Raw genomic sequence first — 20,954 nt, forward strand, 5'->3', positions numbered from 1 at the left:
GTCATCAGGAGGTGGTGGTTTCTGATGCCAGCCGGATATTGGAGGATGCCCAGTCAAGTTCTGATGGATGTTAATTTGCCTACGGATGCTACAGACACCTCCTCCCGACTCCTACAGATGTTTAAAGGAGTCTTCTCCCCCTTTTTCTGATGTTATAGGGGGCCTCCTCCTTTTCCCCATTTGAGGCAAATGAACCCCAATGATGTTAATGGCGCCTCATTTGCCTCTAGGTGTTACAGTGGTTATCTGGGGAGCTGAACAGGCATTTCCTTTCCTCTCTCACCGGCATCTCACTTCCAGTTTGGTGACATCTCATCCCGACAACTTCTGACCTGGTATAGGTGGCGGCTGAGGTGGGAGATCAGGTACTATGGTGTGATAACCACATGTGGGTGAAACCAGTCCGACCGGTAGTGGCCAATATATGCATAATGATGCAATATCATGTGTACATTGGCTACCACTGGTTTCACCCACATGTGGCAATCGCAGCCCAGTACCTGCCCCACTATCTCAGCCCGCCGCCTTTAAGCCAAGTCAGATAGTGTAGAATGAGAAGACACCAAACCAGAGGAGAGACAAAAGGAAAGATAATGCCTTCTAGCTCCCTAGCTAACTTATCTAAGGGCGCCTCCTCCAGACCCCTCTAGGTGTTCTTAGAGTCTAGTCCTCCTATTTTTGATGGTAAAGGGGGCTCCTCCTTCCCCCATGTGAGGCAAATAAACCCACCTGATGTTACGGGCCCCTAATTTGCCTCTAGATTTTAAAAGGGGTTATCTGGGGAGCTGAAAAGATATTTCCACCATTACCAGCATCTCACTTCCAGTTCGGACTCATCTCATTCCAACATCTTCTGACCTGGCAAAGGTCTGAGACAGTAGATCAGGTACTATGGTGTGATCGCCAAATGTGGGTGAAACTCACCGCCAGCAGTGGTCAATGTACGCGCAATGTTGTGATGACATCGGCAACATTGTTTGTACATTGGCCGCCACTGGTTTCACCCACATGCAACAATCGCAACAAAGTACCTGCCCCACTGTCTCAGGCCGCCTCCGTTTTGCTAGGTAAGAAGATGATGGTGTGAGAGGAGACCAAACCAGAAGTGAGAAGCCGGCGAGGAAGGAAATGCCTTTTTAGTTACTTAGATAACCCCTTTAAGGGCACCTCCTCCAGACCCCTCTAGGTGTTGTGAGTGTCTACTCCTCCTATCTCTGATGGTAAAAGGGGGCTCCTCCTCCCCTATGTGTGGTAAATATATCCTCCTGATATTATGGGCGCCCCATTTACCACTTGATGTTAAAAGGGTTATCTGGGGAGCTGAAAAGATATTTCCTTTCCACCATTACCAGCATCTCACTTCCAGTTGGGACTCATCTCATCCCAACATCTTCTGACCTGGCAAAGGTCTGAGACAGTAGATCAGGTACTATGGTGTGATCACCACATGTGGGTGAAACTCACCACCAGCAGTGGTCAATGTACGCGCAATGTTGTGATGACATCGGCAACATTGTTTGTACATTGGCCGCCACTGGTTTCACCTGCATGCACCAATCACAACAAAGTACCTGCCCCACTGTCTCAGGCCGCCTCCGTTTTGCCAGATAAGAAGATGATGGTGCGAGAGTAGACCAAACCAGAAGTGAGACGCCGGCGAGGAAGGAAATGCCTTTTTAGTTGCCTTGATAACCCCTGTAAGGGCGCCTCCTCCAGACCCTCTAGGTGTTCTTAGAGTCTAGTCCTCCTATTTTTGGTGGTAAAAGGGGGCTCCTCCTTCCCCCTTGTGAGGCAAATAAATCCTCCAGATGTAACTGGCCCCTAATTTGCCTCTAGATGTTAAAAGGGGTTATCTGGGGAGCTGAAAAGATATTTCCACCATTACCAGCATCTCACTTCCAGGTCGGACTCATCTCATTCCAACATCTTCTGACCTGGCAAAGGTCTGAGACAGTAGATCAGGTACTATGGTGTGATCACCACATGTGGGTGAAACTCGCCGCCACTGGTTTCACCCGCATGCGACAATCACAACAAAGTACCTGCCCCACTGTCTCAGGCCGCCTCCGTTTTGCCAGGTGAGAAGATGATGGTGTGAGAGGAGACCAAACCAGAAATGAGACACCGGCGAGGAAGGAAATGCCTTTTTAGTTACCTAGATAACCCCTTTAAGGGCGCCTCCTCCAGACCCCTCTAGGTGTTGTGAGTGTCTACTCCTCCTATCTCTGATGGTAAAAGGGGGCTCCTCCTCCCCCATGTGTGGTAAATGTATCCTCCGGATGTTATGGGCGTCCCATTTACCACTTGATGTTCCGGACGCCTCCTCCTCCAGACAGCTCCAGATGGTCGGGTGTCTTCTCCTCACTCTGGCGGCGCTGTGTTACCTAGATAGGATATATAACAAGCAATGTGTTAATAATGACAGGTTACATATATAGGCTCTATATGAATATACAGTCAGAATAAAAGTGATCTGAGGTGTGAGGGGATTTTGGGTACTCACCTTTACTCCTCCTTGGTGGCGCAGCAGCAGCAGAACAGCGCCCGCAGTCTATAAGGGAAGGAGAAAAACCAGCATGACTTTCCTGAGATCAGACCCGTCAGCAGTGATGGGGAATAGACATTACACTGGAGAGAGGGGACTCAGTGCTATCCTAGTGGGTGAGATACAGGCGGCACCATGTCACTTGTATGTCTGTATTATGGACATGAGGCCTTTCGTGGTTATTATATGTGACTGGTAATATAATATATAGTGATGACATGAGGATATACAGTGCAGCGATAGAGGTGTGTTATCATGTAAATGTATCATCCCATATATTTACCTGGATAAGATGGATCTCCTCCTGCTGCTGCTTCTGCCGAGGAGAAATGACCAAGAAATGGAGGGAAATCAATGGTTAGTGTAAGGAAACCAGAATTTCTGAGCACATTATATAGAAACAATGCTCTTTTACCAGCTCTATTCACACCTGCAGTAATATACTATTCACCATTACCCACAATAGAAATTAGATCCCACCTCCAAATAGAGCGCCCCCGTCCTCTCTCTATATACAGCATGATAAATAACAATTCCTTGCTTCACAATGTTATAGGTTTTGTTTCATTACCTGGGGATCTCCACGGCCGTCCCTTCGTCCTCCTCGTCCTCCTCTTCTTCTCTGTGTATAGAACGTAAACCATCTCATATATAAATATATTGTTATATTACACATTAAATATTTTATTGTAAAGAAGGTGATTGCAATAGTAATGTAGTGAGCTGTACACTGCTCTATACAATGACCATATAGTACTGTATATTGCAGGTACAGCCAGCTAAAGTATAAAGTGTATGGGGACCTTAACAACTAAGTCCCAGTGTCAGCAGTTTGTAATGTGAATAAATGCTGTTAAAATAAATAGAAAAATATGATTCTATGTCTAACTAGAGCGCCCCCTATCTGGCCCTCCCACTGCTCTTCTCTCTATACAGGATGGGAAAAAAATAAACGTGTATTCACAATACTATAAGCTTTGAGCCCTCACCTGGGGATGTCGTCAGCCACGTCCTCTTCCTCGTCTACGTCGATTTCACTGTGTAGAGAACATACACCAGCTTGCATATATATATATATATATATATATATATACACACACATTCTGTCTTCCTGTCACTCCTCTCTCTATACAATATAGTAAAAAAAAAAAAAACTTGTATTCACAATACTATAAGCTTTGAGCCCTTACCTGGGGATGTCCGCAGCCGCGCCATCTTCCTCGTCGTCGTCGATTTCACTGTGAACATACACCAGCTTGTATGTATGTATATATATATATATATATATATATATATATATATATATATATATATATATATACACATATACACATCCTGTCTTCCTGACGCTCCTCTCTCTATACAGGATGGTAAAATAAATAAACATGTATTCACAATGCAATAAGCTTTGAGCCCTCACCTGGAAAAGTCCGCAGCCTCGTCCGCCTCCTCCTCTTCGTCAGTCTCACTGTATATAGAACATAAACCAGCTTGTGTGTATAAACAGGGTCGGACTGGGCCACCGGGGAGCCGGGGGATCCCCCGGTGGGCCCCACCCCCTCCTCTCTCTTGCAGGGCCCTTCCCCTAAGCCAGAGAGGGGCCTCCCGTTTGGAAGCTGCCTTATATCGGGAGCTCCCACACTGCTGGGGTGAGTTCAGCACGGCATCGGGGCCTGTTCTTTGTATAATCATTGGCCCTCCCCTCCCCCCTGCTCACCTGGCTCCTTACATCAGCTCTGGGCCTCAGCGCTGACCTCTTCCTGCTTGTCACCAGAGCAGCAGCAGCAGCAGCAGGGCCTCCTCCATCCCCCTCCCCTCTGCAATCACGTGACTCTCCTGTTGCTGTGTGCAGTCGGTGCACAGGAGATGGGGAGAGGCTGCAGGCTGCCCGGCCTGGCTGGGAGAAGAGAAGATGGAGACAAGAAGACTGAAGCTTCCTGCCCTGCTGAACATGTGAGTGTGTGTGTATATACTTGTCTATCTGTCATCAGTGTGTGTCTGTACATGTGTCATGTGTTTATGCATGTGAGTGATTATATATATATAGTGTGTGTTTTCTATCATGTATATAGTGTATATTATGTAATGTAGTTCTATAGATGGTTTATATGTGTAATCTGCATGCTTTTGTATCTGTGTATCTATGTTGGTGAGTCTGTGTGTTTTAGTATGATTAGATGTATATATGTAAGGTGTGTTGTGTCTGCATGTTTGTGTATGTCTGCAGTATGTCTATTTGTGTATATATGTATACAGTATGTATGTCTGCAGTATGTCTATTTGTGTTTATATGTATACAGTGTGTATGTCTGCAGTATGTCTATTTGTGTATATATGTATACAGTATGTATGTCTGCAGTATGTCTATTTGAGTATATATGTATACAGTATGTATGTCTGCAGTATGTCTATTTGTGTATATATGTATACAGTATGTATGTCTGCAGTATGTCTATTTGTGTATATATGTATACAGTGTGTATGTCTGCAGTATGTCTATTTGTGTATACATGTATACAGTATGTATGTCTGCAGTATGTCTATTTGAGTATATATGTATACAGTATGTATGTCTGCAGTATGTCTATTTGTGTATATATGTATACAGTATGTATGTCTGCAGTATGTCTATTTGTGTATATATGTATACTGTTTGTATGTCTGCAGTATGTCTATTTGTGGATATACAGTATGTATAGCGTGTGTATGTCTGCAGTATGACTATTTGAGTATATATGTATACTGTGTGTATGTCTGCAGTATGTCTATTTGAGTATATATGTATACAGTGTGTATGTCTGCAGTATGTCTTTTTGTGTATATATGTATGCAGTGTGTATGTCTGCAGTATGACTATTTGAGTATATATGTATACAGTGTGTATGTCTGCAGTATGTCTATTTGTGTATATATGTATACCGTGTGTATGTCTGCAGTATGTCTATTTGTGTATATATGTATACAGTATGTATGTCTGCAGTATGTCTATTTGTGTATATATGTATACTGTTTGTATGTCTGCAGTATGTCTATTTGTGGATATACAGTATGTATAGCGTGTGTATGTCTGCAGTATGACTATTTGAGTATATATGTATACAGTATGTATGTCTGCAGTATGTCTATTTGAGTATATATGTATACAGTGTGTATGTCTGCAGTATGTCTTTTTGTGTATATATGTATGCAGTGTGTATGTCTGCAGTATGACTATTTGAGTATATATGTATACAGTGTGTATGTCTGCAGTATGTCTATTTGTGTATATATGTATACCGTGTGTATGTCTGCAGTATGTCTATTTGTGTATATATGTATATAGTATGTATGTCTGCAGTATGTCTATTTGTGTATATATGTATACTGTTTGTATGTCTGCAGTATGTCTATTTGTGTATATATGTATACAGTATGTATGTCTGCAGTATGTCTATTTGTGTATATATGTATATAGTATGTATGTCTGCAGTATGACTATTTGAGTATATATGTATACAGTGTGTATGTCTGCAGTATGTCTTTTTGTGTATATATGTATGCAGTGTGTATGTCTGCAGTATGACTATTTGAGTATATATGTATACAGTGTGTATGTCTGCAGTATGTCTATTTGTGTATATATGTATACCGTGTGTATGTCTGCAGTATGTCTATTTGTGTATATATGTATACAGTATGTATGTCTGCAGTATGTCTATTTGTGTATATATGTATACTGTTTGTATGTCTGCAGTATGTCTATTTGTGGATATACAGTATGTATAGCGTGTGTATGTCTGCAGTATGACTATTTGAGTATATATGTATACAGTGTGTATGTCTGCAGTATGTCTATTTGAGTATATATGTATACAGTGTGTATGTCTGCAGTATGTCTTTTTGTGTATATATGTATGCAGTGTGTATGTCTGCAGTATGACTATTTGAGTATATATGTATACAGTGTGTATGTCTGCAGTATGTCTATTTGTGTATATATGTATACCGTGTGTATGTCTGCAGTATGTCTATTTGTGTATATATGTATATAGTATGTATGTCTGCAGTATGTCTATTTGTGTATATATGTATACTGTATGTATGTGATGAGAAGTTCACACTCTGGAGGTCCAGTTGTGCCGGAGATCCGTGAGGCTTAGGCTCTGATCAGCTGAGGATTCTCACATCGAAGATGATAGGTGTTGTAGTTGATATAACAGTAAGACTTTAATCAATGGATGACGTGTTTCATCAGATGAGATCATCAGATCTATTGAGGATTCCCTTAGAAACAATTTATCCATTGATTTAAATCTTACTCCTACGTCTACTACAACACCTATCATCTTTGATGTGAGAATCCTGAATCAGCTGATCAGCGCCCAAGCCTCACGGATCTCCTGCACAACTGGGACCTCCAGAGTGCAAACTTCTTCTTAAAGGGGTTGTCCGGCGCAAAAAAATTATTCACAGAATAACACACATTACAAAGTTATACAACTTTGTAATGTATGTTATGTCTGTGAATGGCCCCCTTCCCCGTGTCCCACCACCCCCACCCGTGTACCCGGAAGTGTGGTGCGCTATTCATACCTGTCACATGCCGACCACGGTCTCCGATCCTCAGCAGTGACGTCTTCTTCGGGCGGCCAGCGGATCTTCCCGAGTGCTGGCCGCCCTCTGCAGCGTCATCCAAAGCTCAGCCGCGATTGGCTGAGCATAACTGTGCTCAGCCAATCGCGGCTGAGCGGCTGATGACGTGGCCGCGTGTACCGACTCAAAAATAAAGATATAAGCAGCAGACACAGACACAAGTGGGATAATGCCCCCCTCACCAGACTGCACCCCCTCTGGAGCAGCAGCAGCAGTATCAGTGATAGGTAGGATTATGCCCCCCTCATCTGACTGCACCCCCTCCGGAGCAGTAGTATCAGTGATAGGTAGGATTATGCCCCCCTCACCAGACTACACCCCCTCCGGAGCAGCAGCAGAGGCAGCACTAAAGTAGTAAAAAATCTTGTGACTTTATTCACACTCTCTAGCGCGATGTTTCGTTTTAGCTCTGAGTAAGGCAAAACATTGCACAAGAGGGAGTGAATAAAGTCACAAGATTTTTTTACTACTTTGGTGCTGTCTTCGCTGCTGAATTATTGTACCAAGTCTCCTGGTTCCGTTGAAAGGGCTGCAAGCGGCATCAAGGTGTACAAACCACCGCTAAAGTGACTGGCGGTCTTGGGCTTGTAACATGACCGCCCAAGGTGAGCAGCAAGTTTAGCCACTTACACACATTTGTTCTGCAGTAATAAGCTATGTGCGCCGCATGGTGTTCTCTCTCTTCTACTAGTATAAAATGGCAGATTACATCTTAAAGCCATGTTCACACAACATATGTTTTGCATAAATCTTAGCTGTTGTTGCAATTTGCAATAACAGCCGCGATTTATGCAAAACATACGTTGTATTGGAATGAATGGAATCCCAGACGGCGCGTATAAACATAGTATACGCTGCAGCCGCACAAAAAACTGTCATGGCATTTTTCTGCGGCCACTAATAGCGGCCGTACAGACATGGCAGTTCACACAATGGAGCGTGCAGCTCCAGCCACACGCTCCATTGTGTGCAGTGGTGAATTCGGATGCAGGTGCACACTGGTGCACCTGCATCCGAATTCAGCAGAAATGAAGATCATCCGGCCAGTACTGCAGTACTATCCGGGATGATCTCCAGTAACACCGGCCGGTGTTATATCTGGTGTGAACCCAGCCTAAATCTAGGTTCACACACAGTATTTTTGCTCAGTATTTTGCCCAGTATTTTGCAACCAAAACCAGGAGTAAATTGAAAACACAGAAAGGCTCTGTTCCCACACTGTAGAAATTTAGTGGATGGCCGCCATTTAATGGCAAATAATTGGCGTTATTTTAAATTTTAACAGTGTGTGAACAGAGCCTTTCTGTGCTTCAAATCCACTCCCGGTTTTGGTTACAAAAAAATGACCAAACTACTGTGTGAACCTAGCTGTGTGACACCATGCTTACCGCTTTCTTTCCACTGCAATTATAAAAACTTTTGACATCATGCAGACATGTAAAATGTTTTGATCAGTCAGTGTCAGTGCTGAGACCTCCTGTGGTGGCTAGATCATCACTACATCAGTCATGTTACACATGACGGGCCCATAGACTATAATGGAACCCATCTCCTATAATGAGTGCTCAGCCCCTCACTTGCATTGTGATGGACTGAGTGACATTCTGGACATTGTTGGGTGTCTCAACCCTGAGACAGATTAAACTTTTAATCACGTCTGTCTGACATTTTGTATTGACCTTAAAGGGGTACTCCGGTGAAAAATATTTTTTCAAACTAACTGGTGTGAGGAAGTTATACAAATTTGTTTATTACTTCTAATTAAAAATCTCCAGTCTTCCAGTACTTTTCAACTGCTGTATGTCCTGCAAGAAGTGGTGTTTTCTTTTGAGTCTGACACAGTACTCTCTGCTGCCACCTCTCTCCATGTCAGGAACTGTCCAAAGCAGGAGAGGTTTTCTATGGGGATTTGCTGCTGCTCTGGACAGTTCCTGACATGGACAGAGGTGGCAGCAGAGAGCACTGTGTCAGACTGGAGAGAATACACCACTTCCTGCAGGACATACAGCAGTTGATAAGTACTGGAAGACTGAAGATTTTCAATTAGAAGTAATTTACTAATCTGTAACTTCTGACATCAGATTTAAAAAAAAAATATTTTTTTTTACCAGAGTACCTCTTTAACGCTTTAATGACCACTGATATGCCTTTCATGATGGTCCTTTAAAGTCTTATTCTAGCCCAACACCTTGTGGTGAGGCAAAACCGTCATGGGTCTTCTCTGCTGGAGATTGTAATAGAGGAGCAGACTAGATGGTCTTTTTTTCCTTCATCTTCTGAGGCTGTGTTCACACATGACATTTTTTATGTGTTTTTACAGCAATATTGTTGGAATTTCATTAAAGTTTCTACATAAATGGTGCAGTTTTACCACAACTGCATAAATCAGTAACAACTGTATAAGTGACTGGCAGTGCACTAGTATTGCTGCTCACATACACAGCTCTATGCAAAGTCGCTGTACTAATGTGAAAGGTTTGGCACTGATTATGTCTTTATATGTTGGGTGGGCCCCAAGAATCAATTTCCCTGGTGGGCCAAGGTACCCCAGTCCGACACTGTGTATAAATATATATAGACATTTATTAAAACTGGAGTAAATCCAGCAGGACCTGTACCTACCACAAGGCAGCTGCAGAGATCTACAAGTACTCCGCAGCAGGTATAGAAATCTACAAGTGCTCCGCAGCAGGTACAGAAATCTACAAGTGCTCCGCAGCAGGTATAGAAATCTACAAGTGCTCCGCAGCAGGTGCAGAAATCTACAAGTGCTCCGCAGCAGGTGTAGGTTTCTGCCCTGATTTTTCCCTGTTTTTCGGCATAAACCAGGATAAATTAGTAGCAGATGGAGGCCACAGCTTTTTGTGCCCCTTTCTCAATGTGCTCAGGGCTGCACATATATAAATCTGCCCCATAGTTTTTGGGGATATGGGAATATAAATATGTGAGTTTTTGGCGCGTAACAGATATAAATGGACTCATATAATCAATCTATATCATGGAGATGGATGATTATATCTCTGCTGCTTCTTCATACTTACACGATGGTCTCCAGGCTCGGGATCCAACCGTGAAGCGGGTACTTGTCGTCTCTGTAACAGAGAACATAGGGTTGGTTAGGATGATTGTTACTTTGTCCCATTTGTAACTTTCAGAAAATGTTATTTATTGTGACATCTCAATAAGAACATGAAATCCATCAGGATATTTATTAACCCCTTGTCATCACTGCCAGTTTTCCCCTTAAGAGGATGTGCACATTGAGGAATAGGCGAGGAATTTAAAGCGGGATCCGCTCTTAGGGTGTGTTCACTCTTCAGAATCTGCACGGATAATCTCCAGTGGATTCCGCCGCTCACCCCTGCTCGCACACGTGTGCCTCTCCACCTGTCCCATTCTATGGTCGGGCGGATTCCGACATCTGCCCAAAGAATTGACATGCCAATTCGTTGGGCGGATGGCGGAATTCCCCCGACCATAGAATGGAGTCAATGGAACAGGAGGAGATGTGAGCAGTGGAATCCGTGGCAGGTTATCCGTGCAGATTCCATAATGTGAGCACACACTAAATTTCCGCTTGAAATTCTTCCCATAAAATTTGAATAGAGCAATTCCATTGTGTTCAATGGTATTTCTGCTTTGTTGTTCACACAGCAGAATTTTCTGCCGCCCATCCGCCTTCCGACAAAGAATTGACTTGTCAATTTTTTGGGCCGATTCCAGCAGGGGAATCCTATAGAAGTCATGGGGTTTGAATTCTGCTTGAATCCCGCTTGAATTCTGCTTGAATCCCGCTTGAATTCTGCTCCTATTCTGCCAGAGCTGAATAGATGAATTTCAAGCAGAAAACTTTCCTCTTCAATTCCTCGCTGGTAACCCGCCTCGGATTAGGCCACTTGCGCTGGAACGCATCTCCACCCATGCCATAGACTCTGTTCTATGGTCGGTTATATTCCGCCATCCACCCGAAGAATTGACAAGTCAATTCTTTGGGTGGACGGCGGAATCCGTCCGACCATAAAATGGAGTCTATGGCAAGGGCAGAAATGTGTGCGAGCGGGGGCGAAAACTATTGTAAAAATAATTTATTAGATTTTTTTGCTATTTTCGTGTAGTGTAATTACCTGAATATCCACGGGGCGTCCATCACGGCCATCTTCCACCTATTACATAATAATAAAAAAAATTAATTGCATATTATAAAGGGGATATTAGTCTGTCCTCCAAGTGCTGCATGTTGGGGGAAGTTTTATAGAAACATGTACATTGGAAATCCACTGGCCCAGATTTATTAGACCAGATGATCTGACTATAAATGCGCTGTTAGCACTGGGGATTTGGGTTGGAATATTTTTGTGACAATTTTGCACAAAATCTATGCAAAAAAACCTCTGTATAAAGTACAATATGTGAGTTCACCTTAAAAAAAGTTTTCTTACTTTTTTATATTAAAACAAAGGACATTTTTTTTAAATACCCAAGGGGATGTTGCTAGGCATCAGATCCCTCCTGTGTACCTGTAAGTGTCTTTAAGGTGTGGCTTAACCTGTAAAGTGCCACTGCTTCCCTAGCTCCAAGCCCCCCCTTAGCCTTTCCCCCATCAGCGTGACTGATTGTTTTGGCTTGGCCGTCAGTCAGGATGATAGAGGAGACTTATGCTACGTTTACACGGAACAGTAATTCGCCTGATCGTACGATTAACAATGTCGGAGTAGCAGGTTTTTTTTCATAACGATCAGCATTTAGACGGTAAGATATATCGTACGAAAATTCGTTTTGCGATCGTTTTAAGATCGCTTAAGCCGGCTGAAAGCCCGCCCGCCCGGGGGCTAACGGGGCGGCGGGGGTGGCGATCGAGCAGACGCAGGGGGCTGTAGGATGCGTGGCCGGGCTTCGGAGGAGCGGGGGCCGGGCTGCGGGCGGGTGGACTTTCGCGACGACCGTTTACACAAAGCGATCAGCGAAATTTTTGCGAACGACCGTCGATGATTTGAGAACTTGTTCAAAGATCAAAATTAACGATTTCTCGCTCGTTGTTTGATCGTTCACTGCGTTTACACGTACGATTATCGTTCGAATTTGAACCGTTATCGCGCAAATTTGCACGATAATCGTTACGTGTAAACGCAGCATTATGGTGCGTTTACACAGACAGATTTATCTGACAGATCTTTGAATCCAAACCAGGAACAGACTATAAACAGGGATCAGGTCACAAAGGAAAGACTGGGATCTATCCCCTTTTCAAATCCATTCCTGGCCTTGGCTTCCAAAATCTGTCAGTTAAATCTTTCTGTGTAAACGCACCCTTAGTTCAGACAAATCGCCATGTTACACGGCCTGATTGACAATGTAAATGAGCACCAATCTGCTAGATCGACTATTACCCAGCTCAATAATCGTGCAGCATGGACTGTATATATATTTGTTGTTAGCGATGTCCGTGTAGCCCTTGTCTTTAGTGTAAAATAATAAAGTATATACATACCTGCTACGCTCCCCAATGCTTCTACCCAGTCCCGGTATCTTCCTGGCTGCTGCTGCCGGGATGATACCGAGGAGCAGGCAGAAGCACCGGAGAGTGTGGCAGGTATGTATATACTTTATTATTTTCTTTACACAGTCATCAGCCATCAGCCGCACATCACTATTACATGTAGAGATATGCAGTCGGCGAATGATGATTTTAGGTCAGGACCAAAAGACACGATCGCTCTTTATTACATGGAGCAATAATCCACTGAATGGTCCTGATCCGGCAGATTCCGCTCTGTGTAATAAGGAAGAGCAGCTACCTAAACTCTTGTATGTATTTAGTGCTACGCCCACACTGATAGAGAGAAAATATTTTAAAAGAATAAAGGTGATGTTAAATGCATTAATATGGGGACGGAAAAGAGTAAGAACAAAACTGGAGAACTTATGTATCCCAATGACAAGAGGTGGATTGGGGGTCCCAGACGTGGAAAAATACTATTATGCTTCTGAAATATATTGGTTGGCCAGATGGAAGCAGGATGGGGCAATAGCATTAGTAATGGAACTTGGGATATTTTTCAAATCCTGGAGACAGGAGTTCTGGGGAAGAAAGCTTGGAGTAATGTGGTCATGGTAAAGACCTTAGTTAGAACATAGGAGTGGGTAAAAAGAAAAATCTCTAAATAATCAGGGAGTAATGGAATTTGCCCCATTATGGTTATATGATGAGTTAGGAGAAGTTAGGAAATTGGGAGTAGTACAAGTATTGGATGGGGTGGGGGTGAGAACAGAGATATAATAGACGGAAACATCATAAAGAGTTGGGACAGTCTAAAAGCAGAATACAAGATAGAGGAAAGACACTGGTTCTCTTATGTTAGATGCAGAAAAGTGTTAGTTGCAAGTCAGAATAATAGTAAGTTGCAAGGATGTAGCCCCAGCCCATTAGTTACAAAATTAAGGAGTGGATCAATTAAAAAGAAAGAGATCACAACAATATACTCGCACCTTATAATGGAACAACATATAGGGACTAAAAGTAAGGATAAATGGGAGGGAGTAATCGGGAGGATAGATGAAGATAGGTGGGAGAAAGTGTTGAGAAGTATTAAGGAAGTGTCAAGAGTGGGTAACTATAGAATAATTCACTTCAGCCTAGTACATGAATGATACTACACCCCAAGGCTCCTCTTTAGAATAGGGAAGTGGAAGGATAGGAAAGTGTCCGAGATGTGGCTGTGGGGAGGCGGATTGTGCTCACATGCTCTGGTCATGCAGCTCTTTACAGGAGGACTGGTGGAGAGAGCACAAAGTAATGGAAGAAAAGAGCAAGGTGAGATGTGAGCTGGACCCAGTTACTGCTTTGTTGGGAGATATTACAAATATTAAAGCAAGAAAAAGGAGTAAGAAAATGGTACAGAGAATGCTTATTTATGCTAGACGTATTCTAATGAAACAATGGATGGCTCCCTGGACACCAAGTAGTGAGAAATGGGAAAGGTGTTATTATAAGTGTGAAGGAGAAGGGAACTAGAGGTTAGGGGTTGAAAGGGGTTTCTTATGGCAGACTGGGGGGGGGAGGGGGTATTTGGCGAATTTCTGTATGGTGTTTTTTTTCTGTAACACATGTTTGTATATGGAAAACTGTTATGATGCAGTAATGATGTTATTTTTATGGAAAAATGGAAGGGAAAATTTTTTTAAAAATAAAGAGATTATAATATATAAAAAAATAAGGAAGAGCAGCAGCGGATCAGCTGGGCCACAGCTCCTGGTCACTCATGGTCACAACTAAGAGCTGCAATGGGAGGAGACGTGCCTTGGGAATATCCCACGTGTTGGTAGTCTACAAGGCTGTTACTTCTGGTATCCGCTCTGTCCTGCCTTTATATTTCATTGGAATTCTTATCAAAAACCTCCCTTTCCTTATTAGCCAGAAAAACGCTTGGAGCCGGATGAGATGTGAAAGTCCCCGCCATCCATGCTTTTGTCCTACTTGGTGTGTCCGTCACTTTGGGACCTTTGGTGTGTGCTCTAGGTAGGCGTCTTTTCTTTACATATGTGTGTGTGTTTTTGTTACGTTTTTTGTTTTTCACTTTACGTTCATGTGATTTGAGGTTGGTTTCACACATGACAGTTTTTTTGGAAATCTGCCGCTGTAGTATTGAGCCACAGCCAGGAGTGGATCCGGCAGGTAGGAGACATATAAGCGCTTCCTTTATTGTACCCATTACTTGGAATCCACTTCTGGTTTTGGCTCAAAACTGCAATGCAGCTTTTCCAAAAAAAACTGCATGTGTAATCCGCCCAAGGGAAACAATGAATCACATGTTCTTGCTATGGGGAAAACCCACAAAAATCGACACAAGAAAACACTTTTATTTAAACAAAATGCGGCAGGTTTGCTAGAAAAACATACAATGTGACTGAACATTAAAAAAGAGAAAAATATTTCAAATCACTGGTGACTAAAATGCCAGAGATTTGTAATCTATGAACAAATCTCCACGTCTGCCATTACTTATCAGCTGCTTATGTCCTGCATGATGTGGTGTTTTGCGTAGTATCCTGGAGAGCAGGAGAGGTTTTCTATGGGGTTTCTGCTGCTCTGGCAGTTCATGACATACACAGAGGTGGCAGCAAGAGCACTGTGTCAGACTGGAAAGATACCGCACTTTTCCCCTTCAGAACATAAAGCAGCTGATAAGTACCCGGAAGAATGAAATGTTGTAAGTAATTACAATCCCTGGCACTCTGTAGCACCTGTTGATTTGAAAGATTTATTTATTTATTTTTTTTGAGGGGGAATTCCCCTTTAGAAAAAAGAAAGCGCCAAATGCTGTGGTTCTAGGTTTGTTTTTTTAATACCAGATCCCTCCCCCTCAACTTATCTAGTGTTACTGATTATATTACTATACTATATGTTACTGTGAATATTACTCCAAATGCTCCAGAACGTTCATCGATGCCGTCGCTGCTGTTGGTGAATAGAATAGAGAAGATGGTGATAACCAACCATCACTTTTTAGAGCCATCATTTTTCTGCCAATAAAGGATAGTTCTGCCAACATTTTTTTTTCTTTGCAAATCACTGGTGCCAAAAAGAGCAAGAGATTTGTAATTTACTTCCATTAACATCCCAAGTCTCCATTACTTATCAGCTGCTGATGTCCTGCCGGCAGTGGTATTCTTTCAGTCTGAAAACAGCAGGAAAAGGTTTGCTAAGGAGATTGCTACTGCTCTGGGCAGTTCCTGTCCCAGACAGAGGTGGGAGCAGGGAGCAACTGTGTAGACTGTAAAGAATACACCACTTCCGGCAGGACATACAGCAGTCTGAAAGTATTGGAGATTTTTTTTTTTTATAAAGTAAATTACAATCCCTGGCACTTTCTGGCAACAGTTGATTTGAAGAATTTTTTGGCTGAATTACCCCTTTAAAAAATTATAAATAAAAAATCTCCTTACACTAATTTTCATATGCTTGTTTTAAGACGAGCTATGAGATACTTACTCCCAATCGTCCGAATCCTCCGCGATGTCGTCGATGTCCCTCCTGTAGTGATAGGATAGAGAAGATAGTGAAAACCTAAACACACATTAGAGACATCAGTGATGATCGGGTCTATAGGGGAGGAATTATAGGTCACACAAGTTTTACATTTTTAGTTTTACATTTAACCAAATGCTACCAATTTTGCTAGAAAAAAATACAACTAATGTAAAATTAAAGGATAGTTCAGCAAAAAAAGTTTTTCTTTCAAAAACGTGGTGCCAGAAAGTGCCCAGAGATTTGTAATTTACTTCCATTAAAGAATCTCAAGTCCCCATTACTTTCTCAGCTGCTGTATGTCCTACAGGAAGGGTATTCTTCTATTGTGGCAAGCAGGAGAGGTTTTCTATGGTGATTCCTATGCTGAGAAGTACTGGAATGTTTTTTCTAATGGAATGATTACAAATCTTGGCACTTTCTGGCTACAGCTAATTTGAAAGAATTTTTTTTGCTGAATTACCCCTTTAAAAAAACTCCTAACACTGTATTTTTCATAGGCTTGTTGTTTAAGACGAGACTATGAGATACTTACTCCCATCCTCTGTGTCCTCCTCGGTGTCGTCCTCGCTCTCTGTAAGTGATAGAATAGAGAAGATAGTGAAAACCAGACACAACATTAGAGACATCAGTTTCTGGCAGAACGTCATTAATAAGAGACAATAATGATATTTAGAGACATCCTCAGATGAATCGGAGTCTATAGGGAAGTGCAGTAAAAATAAATAGAAAATAGGATTCTATGTCTAACTAGAGCGCCCCCTATCCTGTCCTCCCCACGCTCCTCTCTCTATACAGGATGGTTAAGAATAAGCATGTATTCCCAATACTATAAGGTTTGAGCCCTCACCAGGGGATGTCCGCAGCCTCGTCCTCTTCCTCCTATTCGTCAGTCTCACTGTATATAGATCAGAAACCAGCTTGGGTGTTAAATCTGCCCCATAGTGTTTGGGGATATGGAATATACATATGTGAGTGTTTGGTGGGAACAACAGATATAAATGGACTCATATTGCATATCATGTAGATGGATGATTATATCTCTGCTGCTTCTTCATACTTACACGATGGTCTCCAGGCTCGGGATCCAACTGTAGAGCGGGTACTTGTCGTCTCTGTAACAGAGAACATAGGGTTGGTTAGGAGGATTGGTACTTGGTCCCATTTGAAACTTTCAGAAAGTTATTTTTATTGTGACATCTCAAAAGAAACATGAAAATCCATCAGGATATTTATTAACCCCTTGTCATCACTGCCAGTTTTCCCCTTGAGGAATAGGACAGGAATTTGAAGGCAGGATCTGCTCTTAGGGTGTGTTCACAACTTCAGAATCTGCACGGATAATCTCCAGTGTATTCCGCCGCTCGCCCTGCTCGCACCCGAGTGCCTCTCCACCTGTCCCATAGACTCCATTCTATAATCGGGAGCGGATTCCGACATCTGCCAAAAGAATTGACATTCCCATTTCTTTGTGCGGATGGCGGAATCCCCCGACCATAGAATGGAGTCATGGAACAGGAGGAGATGCGAGCAGTGGAATCCAGGCAGGTTATTCGTGCAGATTCCATAATGTGAACACACCCTAAATTTCCGCGTGGAATTCTTCCCATACAATTATGAATAGAGCAATTTTCTATTGTGTTCATGGGATTTACGCTCTGTTATTCACACAGCAGAAATTTTTCCACATCCACAAGAATTGACATGTAATTTTTGGGCTGATTCCTCCAGGGAATCCTATAGAAGTCATGGGTTTGAATTCTGCTCCTATTCTGCCAGAGCTGAATAGAGGAATTTCAAGCAGAAAAACTTCCTCTTCAATTACTTCTAGTAACCCGCCTCGATTAGGCCACACGCGCTGGACCACATCTCCACACGTGCCATAGACTCCTTCTAGTGACAGTCAATTCTTTGGGTGGGTGGCGGAATCTGACCGATAAAAAACCAAGACGGAGTCTATGGAACGGCAGAGATTTGTGCGAGCGGGGGCAAAAGCTATTGTAAAACATTTATTTTGATTTTTTCTGCTGTTTTAATGTAGTGTATTACCTGAAATCCACGGGGCGTCCATACGGCCATCTTCCACCTATTACATAATAATAAAAAATAATTGCATATTATAAATGGGATATTAGTCTGTCCTCCAAGTGCTGCCATATTGGGGGAGTTTTATAGAAACATGTACATTGGAAATCCACTGCCCAGATTTATTAGACAGATGATGGGACTATATGCGCGTTAGCACTGGGGATTTGGGATGAGATGTGAAAGTCACCACAATCAGTGATTTTGTCTTCTTGGTTGTTTCCGTCACATTGGGACCTGGTGTGTGCTCGAGGTATGGCGTCTATTTTTACATATGTGCTGTGTGTTTTGTTTAAGGGGTACTCCAGTGGGGGGGCACTTTTTTACTGGGACCGGGCAGGAGGTGGCCGAGGAAAAGCCGTCACTCACCTCCCCGGTTCCAGCGGCGGGTCCCGCATCGCGGCGCTCCGGTGCCGATTCCAGCCGCTTCCGAGCGTGAATTCTCAGGTCCTCTCGCCACTCAGTGAAGGAGAGGGATCTGAGCGGACTTGAAACGGATCCGCCTCCTCACTTCAATGGATGGATGAATTTATATTTTTGTATATTATTTTTGATTGTTGATATTCAATGACATCTTGTAAAGAAAAAAAAGTTTTTGTTTTTTCACTTACAGTTTCATGTGATTGAGGTTGGTTCACACACTGGAATTGCCACTTTGAGCCCAAAGCCAGGAGTGGATCCGGCAGGTAGGAGACATATAAGCGCTCCCCTTATTGTACCCATTACTTTGAATCCATTGAACCATTACTTTTGAAAATCTTAAGTCTTTCCATTACTTATCAGCTGCTGCATGTCCTGCATGATGTGGTGTATTCGTTCCAGTCTGGAGAGTAGAAGTGGGTTTTCTATGGGGATTTGCTGCTTGCCTGCTGGACAGTTCATGACATGGAACAGAGGTGGTAGCAGAAGAGCACTGTTTCAGACGGAAAGAATAACCACTTCCTGCAGGACGTGCAGCAGCTGATAAGTACTGGAAGAGTTGAGATTTTTTAGTAAATGACAAATCTCTGGCACTAACCAAAATGCAGAAAGCTCCAAATGCTGTTTTTCAAGTTTTGTTTTTAATAATGATCCCCTGCAAACATGTCTGTGACTGATTATAATTACTAACTATATGTTACTGTGAGATACTTACTCCAAATGCTCCAGACGCTCATCGATGTCGTCGCTGCTGTGTTGTAGAATAGAGAAGATGGTGAGAACCAAACACACGTTGAGACATCAGTTTTCTGGCAAACTTCACCAATAAGAAGGTAGTAGAAAGGATTTTTAGCAAAAAGTTTTTCTTTCAAAACCAGCTGGTGCCAGAAAAGGCCAGAATTTTAGAGATTTGTAATTTACTTCCATTAAAAAATCCCAAGTCATCCATTACTTATCAGCTGCTGAATGTCCTGCAGGAAGTGGTATTCTTCCAGTCTGGAAAGCAGAAAGGTTTTCTATGGGGATTTGCACAGTGCAGCTTCTGTCCCAGACTTAGATGGCAGCATAGCAACTGTGTCAGACGGAGAAAGAATACACCACTTTTCATGCAGGACATATAGCAGCTGATAAGTATTGGAGTTTTTTTTTATATTGGAAGTAAATTTACAAATTTCTGGCACTTTTTGGCACCTGTTGATTCAAATAATTTTTTTTTGCTGAATTACCCTCAAAAAACAAAAAAAAAGCTCCTAACACCTGTAATTTTTATAGGCTTGTTGTTAAGACGAGACTATGAGATACTTACTCCCAATCGTCCGAATCCTCCGCGATGTCGTCGATGTCGCTCCTGTTAGTGATAGAATAGAGAAGATAGTGAAAACTAACCACATTAGAGACATCAGTGATGATCGGGTCTATAGGGAGGAATTATAGGGTCACACAAGTTTTACATCTTCAGTTTAGATTTACTCACCCGAAATCCGATTCTTCATCTAAGAAAAAAAAAATAGAAAAGCGTTAGTTTAGAGAACTGCTTTATACATTGTAGAGATACATAATACATAGAGATATTATAGACAAAACTCACCCTCGCCGTCATCCAGTCCAGCCTGAAATAGGAAATAGAGAGAGTAAGCAGAGGACATTGGTATATTGCTGAGCATGAGACCTCCTTCTGTGCCCATCTGACCTATGTGCTTGGCTGGGATAGGGTGTAGGTGGGGCACGATTACACTGCTCATCCAGGATTAGACACACACATCATTCTTCCAAAAAGAAGGGGGGCTGATTTAGTGGGTATGAGAGTAAAATGGTCAGATTTGTAATCCCGCTGTCAGTCCGCTCTGTGGAGAAGGTGGGGGCAGCCCGAGGACCATATGGATAACATCTAGGTTTTTCCATGTGTTCCTGGGGCTGTCTCTACCTTTTCCATGGAGAGGGCAGACAGCGGGATTACTAGCCGATCACATTGCTCTTGCATACTGCTCCCCCAGTATCTTCATGCTTCTGCCCGCTGTCCATTAGCCGCTGGTGGAACTCTCAGAGACGGTTCTGTGAAGTTCCACTGGCAGCTGCGGACAACGGGCAGAAGCCAGGAAAATATGGGGAGCGGGCAGAAGCATCGGGTAGCGGGCAGAGGTATGTATATACTTTATTATTTTCTTATACAGTCATCATCCATCGGCCGTGCATCCATTATTACACGTAGGTGATGCTCAGTCGGCGGCCAATGTTTGTAGGTCAGGA

The 20,954-nt window shown here is 42.8% G+C and overlaps 1 protein-coding gene across 1 annotated transcript; it reads right to left on the bottom strand.

Moving 5' to 3' along the window:
- Positions 1 to 1,465: 1,465 nt before the first annotated feature.
- Positions 1,466 to 20,317, bottom strand: LOC138775530 (acidic leucine-rich nuclear phosphoprotein 32 family member A-like; the record flags this gene model as incomplete). Its single annotated transcript, XM_069955956.1, has 13 exons — positions 1,466 to 2,384; positions 2,504 to 2,551; positions 2,829 to 2,861; positions 3,117 to 3,167; positions 3,535 to 3,582; positions 3,736 to 3,783; positions 3,966 to 4,013; positions 10,219 to 10,269; positions 11,302 to 11,340; positions 19,423 to 19,458; positions 20,014 to 20,055; positions 20,182 to 20,200; positions 20,296 to 20,317. Coding segments are annotated over 12 exons (483 nt in total), but the record flags the coding sequence as incomplete, so codon positions are not given.
- Positions 20,318 to 20,954: the final 637 nt, after the last annotated feature.

Source organism: Dendropsophus ebraccatus, unplaced genomic scaffold (assembly GCF_027789765.1).
Source record: "Dendropsophus ebraccatus isolate aDenEbr1 unplaced genomic scaffold, aDenEbr1.pat pat_scaffold_1727_ctg1, whole genome shotgun sequence".
NCBI lineage: Eukaryota > Metazoa > Chordata > Amphibia > Anura > Hylidae > Dendropsophus > Dendropsophus ebraccatus.